This window comes from Triticum aestivum, chromosome 4A, assembly GCF_018294505.1.
Source record: "Triticum aestivum cultivar Chinese Spring chromosome 4A, IWGSC CS RefSeq v2.1, whole genome shotgun sequence".
In the NCBI taxonomy this organism is placed as follows: Eukaryota; Viridiplantae; Streptophyta; class Magnoliopsida; order Poales; family Poaceae; genus Triticum; species Triticum aestivum.
This window is the reverse complement of record NC_057803.1, coordinates 607479114-607490304: the sequence shown is the minus strand read 5'-3', so window position 1 is coordinate 607490304 and position 11191 is coordinate 607479114. Positions and strand designations below refer to the sequence as shown.

General features: G+C 42.4%; 2 protein-coding genes across 2 annotated transcripts; one reads left to right on the top strand and one right to left on the bottom strand.

Moving 5' to 3' along the window:
- Positions 1 to 1330: 1330 nt before the first annotated feature.
- Positions 1331 to 2604, top strand: LOC123087492 (acyl carrier protein 1, chloroplastic). The gene is made up of 3 exons (XM_044509510.1): positions 1331 to 1654; positions 1831 to 1953; positions 2254 to 2604. Exons 1-3 carry the CDS (start codon positions 1502 to 1504, stop codon positions 2380 to 2382), a joined length of 405 nt encoding a protein of 134 aa, XP_044365445.1. The 5' UTR covers positions 1331 to 1501; the 3' UTR covers positions 2383 to 2604.
- Positions 2605 to 3102: 498 nt separating this feature from the next.
- LOC101290622 (ATP-dependent DNA helicase 2 subunit KU80) lies at positions 3103 to 9416 on the bottom strand. Its single transcript, XM_044509509.1, has 12 exons — positions 9257 to 9416; positions 8876 to 8968; positions 8729 to 8780; positions 8116 to 8247; positions 7193 to 7587; positions 6745 to 7031; positions 5399 to 5594; positions 5115 to 5321; positions 4227 to 4394; positions 3764 to 4144; positions 3497 to 3630; positions 3103 to 3396 (listed from the first exon to the last, which is right to left on the bottom strand). The coding sequence occupies exons 1-12, from the start codon at positions 9383 to 9385 to the stop codon at positions 3336 to 3338; spliced, it is 2235 nt and encodes a 744-aa protein (XP_044365444.1). The 5' UTR covers positions 9386 to 9416; the 3' UTR covers positions 3103 to 3335.
- Positions 9417 to 11191: the final 1775 nt, after the last annotated feature.

Here is an 11191-nt window from a genome sequence, read left to right as displayed (position 1 = left end):
TTTGGTAGTGCTCGACCTCCAACTGAATGGTGAAGGTGTCATGATTCCATTATGTGTCACTAAGGTCTCTAAGCTTGGACACTTGGACCTATCTTGCTCTCCACTCCTAAGATGGTGTACACATGTGTTGAGGTCACCTCTGTGGCATAGAACTCAAAAACACGCTTGGCAACAACGTTGAGGTGCACCTTCTTGAAGCCCTTATCATTCCTCTCCCCACTTGCGATGATCTCATACATGTCTTTCAGGACAAAGGTGAGCATGAAATTTATGTTGCTGGCTTTTTGGGGCTTCTAGAGTAAGCTACCCCCTACCTAGCTTATTATAGAAGCCCCAGCCAAAAATATTTATTTAGAAGCCTATTAGTCAAGTCTTAATCAGTAGGCTTCTAAAAAAATAAATTTAACTGAGCTTCTAGAATAAGCTGGGTAGAGGGCAACTTATTCTAGAAGGCAGCAATAGGAATGGGCCTTCATTGTGTTCCTTTCATTGCGCCCCTCATTTGTGCCTTTCCAGCCTTAATGGCCGCCTTAGTAGTTGTTGCAGGCATCAAATATAGTACCACATGTCTCTCAAGCACTTTTGCATCAAGAGCCATCGGCTGGGAGTCTTCAAATAAGAGAGAAAGATCTAGGTGTCGGACATAGCAGTAGCTTGACTATGGTCTTCAGTAGTGATGTCCTAGAATTGAACAAAAACAATGCATCTGTCACGCTAGCATACTACATATGGACTGGTCACCAAGCTCAACACACAAGCATATGTAGCAAGCCATCATGGACCGATCATGAAGTTCATCAACACACTACCACATGTACCGTACGACACATGGACCGACCGTCAAGCTCAACAACACATCTTCCATAGTAGCATTGAAACCGACATGGACAACATTTAAATCTACCAGAACAAGGCGAACATCATCATCGCCGAAACGGGAAGTCTACCATGCTACCAAAACGGCACCGCCAGCATCTGGTCTATCACAACCTCAGACAACATCATGAAGCAATACTTGCATAACCTACCATTCCACCTGCAGATCTACTCGTTCGTACCACATGCTCACAGATGTATGGTACAACGTGGTAGTGACTGAACTTGCAACCGTCCAAGGAGCAGGGAGGAGGCGGGGAACAACTCAACCAACCAACCGTGCGTGCGTGCGTGCGTGCGGTGCGGGAGGTCATGAAGAAGAAGGAGAAGCCTCCAAGGGTGGCTGCGTGCATGCTACGGCCTACGGCCTTGTTTGGTAATCGCAACAAGGAACGGGACGGACGTACGGTGGCGGTGGAACGGTGATCCCAATGCCATGGCCGGTCTTCTGTGTGTGGGTCGATACAACCGAGGCCGCCTCGCCGTCCCCGCCACCGCCACCGCCACCGCCCCATCATAAAACACACGCGCACCCGCACTCCCGGCCTCCTCATTCCTCCCGTCACCTAGCCTAGCTCCACCTCCACCTCCGTCGTGCCTCGGCTACCTACCTCATTCACCCGCCATGGCCGCCGCCGGATCGGCCGTCTTCCCCGCGCAGCGGCTCCAGGTAAGCAGCCGCCGGAGCGCGGCGTGCTTCTCGAGGCAGCAGAGCTTCCCGTCCATCTCGATCCGGTCGGCTCCCACCAAGAAGCGCTTCCTCCACCTGGCTTGCTCGGTACACTCCTGCATTTCACACCATCTTCTTCATGCTCGTGACTGCAATGGCCGGGACAGCAAAATGCTCCTACCAAACTCATGCTCAGTGCCTCTCAACACTGAACTAGTACTCTGTTTGGCGACGTGTCACTCAAGATCTGCTCTGAATTTCCAAAATCCAAAATCCTTGGACAGGCCAAGCAGGACACCATCGACAAGGTCTGCGGGATCGTCAAGAAGCAGCTGGCCGTCGCCGAGGGCACCGTCGTCAGCGGAGAGACCAAGTTCGCCGACCTCGGGGCCGATTCGCTCGACACGGTAATTCCCTCCCCCCGCCCGACTCACCGGTGATTGCTCAACATGGATGGAGCTACAACCTCATCAGCCTACTCTAGAAAAGTTGGAAACAACACCATAAATACATCTTAGCTTCAGTGAATTCGATCCGACTTTTTTACAGTCTTGTGTACTCTTCCAAAATATACAACCAATTTCACATGTTATCCTCGTGCGTGATTATTCCATAATATAGAACCATTTTCTGCATTCTTCATAACATTCTTCATAATATAGAACCATTTTCTGCATTCCATAATATAGAACCAAACAATGTTGCAGGTTGAGATCGTGATGGGTCTGGAGGAGGCATTCAGCATCACGGTGGACGAATCGAGCGCCCAGGAGATCAGGACCGTGGAGGACGCCGCGTCTCTCATCGACAAGCTCGTGACAGACAAGGATTCTTAGAACGACGGCCTCCGTGCCCCTGCCTGAATAGCTTTTTGGGTGCTCTCCTTGTTGTTGTTGTTGTACTCTAAATACATATATCAAATGATGAACTGGCTGAAACTAGTTAGCCAGGAAGAGGGTCTCTATGCAGAGGTTGTTTTTGTGTATGCTATGCTATCCCAGATTGAATAAGTAAATGAGGGGGGTAGCACTTCTTCCCTGAGGCAAAGATTGCTGTTATATGTGTCCCCATTGTGTCACTCGACACTGCTGAGATGTTTACTCTAAGAGAGATAAGAAAATAGAATGCTGAGATGTTTACTCCAAGATAAGAAAATAGAATGCTGAGATGTGTCTTGGGAATTACTCCTACAAATTAGAATGCCGAGATTAGATTGCCCTTCTAAATTCCACTAGAATTTCCCCTTTCACGACGGTCATGAATTTACATACATGCTGGGGGTTCCAAAAAAAGTGCTTAGATGATGGCGTGTTAGTCACGACTCATGTGATCATATAAGATATCATGACCAAGCTTAAGAACATGAACCATCACGGTACAGCTAAACTGATGATAGAATTTTGTACTGGCAATGCCACCCAGATCCATGCTACTGTGAGGATATTTCAGTGACTTGGTAATCACTGAAATTTGATCCTGGCAGCAAAAGAAAATGGTATTTAGGACAGGTACCTCTGGTACGACGGTCGTCGCAACCTGGGACTAGAAACAGAGGATTTCTAAATTCCACTAGAATTTTCCCTTTCACGACGGTTGCGAATTAACATACATACTGGGAATCTAAAACAGTAGCTTAGATGATAGCATGTTCATCGCAACTTCTGTGGCACACCATCGTATCAAATACCATATCATGACCAAAGCTTCAGAACATGAACCATGAGCCGTGGTACAGCTAAACTGATGTTAGAATTTTCTACTGGCAATGCCTTGAGGACCCAGACCCATGCTACTCAGAGGATATTTCGGTTTTCAAGAAGAAGCTCCTCGCCATCTCTTCAGTCACATCGCTGCGTGCAAATAGACGGGTAAAATTAATGGTAAGAATAGGAAGCACAGGATCGTGTTAACCGAATTATCTGCAGTAGAGGCGTGTAGGGGTTTCCATACCTGTCAGGCGCTTCTTCTTTGCATATAAGCAAAACATTCTTGGATGAAAGAAGCTGAAAGAACTTCACCACATCATCCACCTTCTTCAGTCTCTCATAAAGCTTCGTCACAAATTGGTTATATTCCTCCGGCTCCTAAGAACAAATGACAGATTATATACGTACTGACCAGGCATGTTTAAATTAACTGTGTCCACGTGCTCTTACTCTTAAATAAAACATAGGACCTATGCTACACTGAAGTAAATAACCACAGGGAGAGCGTTACCTGTTCGATTATACAGGCCTTCCGCAGAGCAACAAAACACTTGAGTGCCTTTTCGTAATAATCTCCTTGAAGAGAATTCTCTACCAAATTGGTCGTGTACTTCTTCATCTCTTCAATTGCCTTCTGAACCCATATTGAGCTAGATCTCTCTGCCAGCATGGCTTCAAAATCTTTAACAGGATTTACATCTCCAATCTTCCCAACCTTCTCTGTTGAAGGAAACATAACCTCTATCGCCCTAGCCTTCTCTGCATAAGGATCTTCTGGCTTTTTAGCTTGACCATCTGCCGCCGTAGCCTTCTCTGCATTATTTTCTGAACTTTTAGCTTGATCATCTGGGTCAGTATAAGCTAATCTCTCCTGTGTCCGGGCTTTCTTTCTCTGCAATCAATCAGACAAGTTAATGTTGAAGTTGAGTACCAAATTACTGAATCAAGTTTAACACGAAATGTCAATACTTAACCTTGGGGTTCTCCTTCAGCTCAAAAGATTTGCCTAAATTTTGGATTAACGGTACTCGATAATTAATGACGTCAGGATCTGGCTCGGTTATCCTCCTTAGACAGCTATCGAGCGGTGGTGGATTTGCATCTGGCTGCTTTGACTTCAGATCAAGGTAGCTGTAGAACCTCTGAAGGGGAACAACAGAACCGTAGTCAATGAAACAAGAGATATATATACACAATCATCAAATAGTACAACTAAGAAGCAAATGAGAAGGCAAAAGATAAAAGCAAATTGCTAGCATAGGCTCACCAAAACATAGGTAAACCCCGATGCACAAGGTCCCAATGACATTCCAGATATGTATGATTATTTGATAAGAACTGTATTTCAAGTCTCTTCGTTAGTCAAAGGACCTTTCATCTTTAAATTGCACCTTATTGTGCCTAAAGTTCGAATATTGCTCGTACTCTCTTGTTGATTAAACTTGGGTGACAAATGATATGGAACAGAGGATTCAACTACTCCCTCCGATCCAAAATAAGTGTCGTGGTTTTAGTTCAAACAGTTATTTTGGATCGGAGGGAGTATGATACGGAGTACTTGTTACAGGTTATTTGATAAGAACTGTATTTCAAGTCTCTTTGTTAGTCAAAGGACCTTTCATCTTTAAATTGCACCTTATTGTGCCCAAAGTTCTAATATTGTTCGTACTGGCTTGTTCATTAAACTTGGGTGACTAATGATATGGAATAAAATAATCGACTTTCATATGTTAACAGTCCAGAAAAACAGCTACGACTTCAGAACTGAAAAATAGTAAGTGTGCATCACTAAACAAGATGAGGGGAAATAGCATATAGTAAGAAAGAACAAATAACAAAAATAATAAATTGCAGTATTCGACCTCCAACATAGGGTTTGGTGTGAAATCAGGCCTGAGGATCTCTTCCCTTCCAGGTGGTGCAAGATCTAACATCTTCACTAGATTATCTGCCGCTTCCTGCTGTTCTTCAGTAGGCTGTGATGATGGTGGCAGGCTGCTGAAGGAGCGAAATGGAAAGTCTCTGATGTCCTCAGCAAAAGGCAGTATATTGAAGTAAAAGGAATCTGGCTGCAAGGCAAAGTAAACAATTGCTTGAACAGGTTCGTAGTCACCCATCAATTGCGAGTCACGAATGAAGTACATACCACATTGTTCACTGATGAGATGTTTGGTGTCAATACACCAAAAGCAACATTCGCTTGATTTTGCCTCCACACACATCGCAGAATTGCAACCTTGTTCATTTCTTGCATTGCTCTAGCTAAGGCAGAGACTGCAACCATTGCTTTTGTGTTTCCCGGTTCAGGTACAAAGGAGTTCACATCTTTCATAAAATAGGACCTGTCAAGTAGAAAGGGGACTGCCTTACATTACCAGTAATATGGGTTTTAAAGTTAAAATTGCAATATAACAAAGATAGTGTGCAGCTCACTGATGAGTTGAGAATTTTTCTGAGATATACACAAGTTGGGATTTAAAAGCAACTTGTATTACTCAGTGACATACTTTCAGAAGGGGCGCAATTATACTAGCTCTCAGAACTTGACCCCAATGGCATTCCTCAAAGGATAAATTGATTTTGACCCAGTACCAGACTGGGTCATGTTGTAGGAGTAATATATTCTTATGCACATGCAACTGGGCCAACCATGGAAATAACTAATATAACGTAAAGACACAAGCTTAAACCAGCAGAAAACCAGGCCACAGCCAGCAACACTTTTTGGTTTTGGGGGGGGGGGGGGGGGTCACCAGATGCTTCATATTCACAATGATCACCCAACAATAGCAGCAAAATGGATTTGTTGGTTTGCGACGTCTTCAAAATAAGTGGCATCATGAAACTTGAAATAATCATTAATAACAAAGAAATAAATGCAGAGGTTTCCTTCAATTAATTAGTTCTCACGATTGTAGTTGTAACTAAGAATAAAGTTCCTTAATATGTTGTCACTAAGAATAACATTCCTATAAAATATTTCTAGGCTTCTAGCAAATCTCTCCTATATACATAAAAAAAACCGTAAAGTTCTGTCAACCATTTGTTTGTCCAACCTACTCGTTTTGATTCTTTTTCCTGACATCTCTGGTTTTTTCCACCAGTTTTGCCTGAAAACCGCATCAATTATGTCTTTTTGGTAAACTCATAAGTGCTTACCAAATATAATCCTACTTTTTTATACAAACACATTAACATGGGCAGGTGAATCATGGGATAACCTACTAGAATATTAATGCCCCCATCGCAACGCACATGCAATTATCTAGTGGGGTAAAATGGTTGTAATTTCTATGCCTCAAAACGATGGCATATAAAGAAACAGGGAAAAGTTTCAGCTTATTAACTGGCAAAATAGTACACCTGAAGGACTAGGTGTATCATTACTCATTAGTTTCAAAGATAACAATAATGCTGAAGCTTAACACTTTTCTCTGGTGCCAAAGAAATAGATATAATGCCAGATGCCAAGTTGAAGGATATCCAATATACCGTGGTATGCTGGATCTATCTGCAAAACCTAGAAGCTTCACACCTTTCTCTGGCTTGAACTTCACAGCCTCCCATTCAGCAGATGATATAGGAACAACTTGAGGACCGTAAAGATAGCCCTTGATTCTTTGATCTGGTGGAATAACTGTGTCTGGTTCTAGAATGCTTTTGTACTCATAATCCACTTTGACTTCATGCGAGGCAAACTGATCACTTGGAGGAGCCTTATCAGAATACTTCTTCAAAGTGGGGAATTTTTCCTCAGATGTTTTCTTATACGCCCACACCTGTTCACAAGGCATCAAGCAGAAACACCATTGTCAACCAACTGGAACACTAATGAGATAGTGATGTCAAACTAAACTGCAAACTGAATCAGTAATATTTGACTACTGTAGACTTTGTTTAACTGACAGAAATATTGTACGATTTTTTAAAAACATCTCACCTTGATTTTAAAAGTGGAGCTCACTTCCAGGTCTCCCCTGAAGATAGTAACTGGGAGTACATTTCTTGTCTTGAGAGCACCTAAGAGTGCTGTCGGGGTGTCAACCTGGACTACCTTTGCCACCGACCTATCTCTGAAGTGATATAATAACCGGTCATTTTCATCCATTACAGAATTGTGTTGAACTCCAGATTCCCTGAAAACAATGCAATCCATCTTAATATCATGTTTTTTCATCTGGTCTGCAATAGTGTCCACCTGGTCTTCTTTTGTCCCTTGGGGTGGATCCCTTAGCAGATGTTGTGCGTCGGTGATTAGACACAGACGTTGTTTTGCTTTGGTATCTCCGAATCTCTTTATCAGCATATCCAAACCAACAACAATAGCATCCAGAACTTGCTTTAGTCAAGGAATTCCACTAACTGAATTTTATCATACTCAACGAAAATATAATAACAAGGCCACATTGCACAAATCAACAATTATATGGTAACTAAAAGAAGTAATTTCATGTAAAAACAAGGGGGAGGAACTAAAGAAGCTGCAAGTGAATTATGAAAGAGAACCTGCTACATAAGGAACCAAGTTTTAGTTATAATTAATGGATGTCAAACTAACAACAGAGGGAAGTCCTCAACAAGCAAACACCTTAAGATGATGGGATCAAAGAACTACTTTATGTTTCAATTGGGGATATGAATTAGTAGCACATATAAGCATACACAACTACAAAAAACCTTAGAGTAAAAAGAAGAGGAGCTCAAAACACGTGTGATGTGCTGATCGTGGGAATTAAGCACATGTAACAGATGGCTCTCTAAACATTAGACTGTGCTGATCGTGGGAAGTAAGCAAATGTAATAACAGATGGCTCTTTAAACATTAGACTGAAAAGACATCAACACATTGTTATTTAAGGATACAGTCACCAGGGGCAGTTCCCCTAGGAAGATTTTCAAGAGCATCTTTTGTTTCTTCGTCAACAACTTTAATATCATGCTTAACCAGCACATGCTTATAGCCCCCAAGTTCCCTCGCGAGGTCATTGTGTGTTTCTGCATACATCAGTAAAAAAATTAAGTGGCACAGTTTTCAATTTTAAGAAGCATAAATGCAAGCCAATCCCAGATAATGTTCTTGGATGTTGTTCAGGACTCGAGCACTGGGATGGCATAGCTAAATACAGTGCATTCAGAACAAATATTCCCCAAATGCTAGATGCATGCTAAGGAGGAAAACAATAACTTGTTTGATTGTTTTCCATTCTGAACCATAGATACACTTGTTCAGTGCAAACACATGTACTGTAAGGCTTCCCTGAAGTGACATTAATCAGGACCACACATATACAGGCACTTGCAAATAGAAGTTACATTCAGTTCACCATTGCATTAAAACCTATATGCTGTAGTGAAAAATAACAAGAAAACAAGAAAAAGGTTTTTTAGTTAACAGGAAAAAAACTGATAAGTAGGAAGTTAGTCACATGATGTTACACACAAAGTTCTGTTGCCACAAATGCAGGATCAGTTATACCTTTAGTTCCAAACAGGACAACGCCAACCTCGTCGCTCCTATGAAAAACCAGCTGCAGAGTACAAAAACGTAAAAGCAGATTAACTGACACTTGCATTTGTATTGGGCCAACCAGAGAGTTCCAGATGGAAACAGCGTGCCGCTTGCCTTCTTGCGCACGAGGGTCGTGCAGACGTTCTCAACCTCCGGCAGCGCCCGGTGCATCGACGGGCCGACATCCAGCAGCAGAACCAGCCCTTCCTACACGGCAACCGGCAAATCGTAGCCGTCAAGAACAATGTACAGCCTGCGCCTGTAAAATACTCCTGCTGTATCTAGACATGAGCGAGAGGAAACGAGGCTTCCCCCCTCTATTCCCCTTGCAGCGCTCAGAAACCGGAATCGCTGGAAGAAGACGTGCCTCCTCCTTCCTAGGAGGACGGGGGAGGGAGGAGGGGATCCAATCCAAGGCGACCGCGTCTGTCCCGAGGCGGCCGGCAGAAATGGCCCGTGGTTGGTACTTGCTTGCTAGAGGGAGGGGGGGCGTACCTTGTTGCGCGCCATGCCGCGGGGCGTGGGGAAATCGGGCTCGCGGCGCGGCCGGCGGCGCGTGCGACGGCGACGGCGGTTTATGCCGCCAAAGGTCCGTGCTCTGGAAGGAGGAGGGCGCGGCGGCATCGACTTGTTTTTTTTTAGAGGAAGCGACGGCGACTTAGGGCGGAGTCTGCGGCGGTGTGATGGGCTGACAGTTCGGCCCGTATCACTGTCCAGCCCGTGCAGCCTTGTATCCCACTCTTTGTGGACTTTGAGTTTATGTCTGGTAAACTTCAAAAAAAAAAGTTTATGTCTGACTGTTCAGGCCAACGCGGTGAGCCTTCAGTTTGTGTTGTGGGCCCGTAGTACCTGATTGTTCAACGGGACTAAAAACAAAATCTGATTGTTCCACGCACTAGGTAACTATTTTTCTTCAACATAGTACAGTCGAAGTCGCTCGCATACACGAGCGTGCACTCACCCTCGATGAATACACGCGCGGACATCCTACCTTTATGAGCATCTTCGAGAGACTAAATCGACATATCATGAAGTCACCACAGACGCCTTTGTTGTCGATGGGAACGACTCCTCCCACCGAACACACATTGCCAGAAAGTCTGAAATAAATTCAGAAAAATACGAGCACCAGTGTCATGTCTATGACTTGAACTCTGATGGGTCGGGGATACCACTGTCCTCATAACCATTCAATTCACACCAATAATTATTTTGGTATTTTCCTAAATAAAACTAACAATCTTTTGGCAAAAGTAAAAATAAGGAAGGAAACTACACACGGGATAGCCTGTTTCCATGTCCACATAAATTCAGTCCTGCCAAGTGCCGTTAATGCCATGTTTGATTTAGACTTCAGAGTTGTTTACCATATTTTGAATATATGATTACCATATTTTGCAAATACGCTATGAATTGTTTTACATGTATGTGCATATGTAATTTTTTTAATGTATTTTATCCTATGAATCAAAATATTTTTCGTCAAAATAGAAAAATTGGGGCGTTAATGGTCATCCCGTCATGAGCACTTTCCCTTATATTATATCTGACACATTAGACATCACACAGATGTCGATCACAGGTAGAGTGAATGCAGCAAGCACGCCATGCTATCTACTCTCTCCGTTTCTAAATATTTGTCTTTCTACGCATTTCAACAAATGACTACATACGGAGCAAAATGAGTAAATCTACACTCTAAAATATGTCTACATATATCCGTATGTAGTAGTCATTTGAAATGTCTAGAAAGACAAATATTTAAAAACAGAGGAAGTAGTAAATATCCTTTTATGCATGGTCTGCTGTAAGTAGGAGCTGCCACCACAGTGTGATGAAGGAACCCAAACAATCGACGCGAGGAATTTTTGGTTCCCTCGCCTCCGGATACCATCTTGGCATTAGGAGGGGAGCTTGGATCTTCAAGAAATTTAGAATCTTCGCCAATACACCCTCCATTTCTATTTAGTCCTCTTATAAGTTTTGTCTTAAGTCAAGTTTGGCCGAAATTGTTGAAAAAACATTCACAATATCAAATCAATATCATTAGATGCACCGTGAAATTAACTTCTATATTTTATATCTTTAATACTGTAGATGTTGATATATTTTAGTATAAATTTAATCAAAGTTTATGTAGTTTGGGTTTAAGACATCTTATATGAGAAGTAAAATCTATCAATTTGAGAAATATTGATAGATTTTTTCATGAATATTAAAAAAATTATTGCATGTAGTAAAAGTGTTCAGAAAATGTTCTTAAGTTCTAAAGAAATGTTCACAAATTTAAAGAAAATGTTTGTGAATTTAAAAGAGCAAAAATAAGAAAAATAGAAAAAAAAAACAAAAGAAAAGAAACTCAAGAAAAAAATAAAGCACAAGAAAGAGGAAAGTAAAAAAAAACAGCCTAACAAAAGCAATGGTACAAAA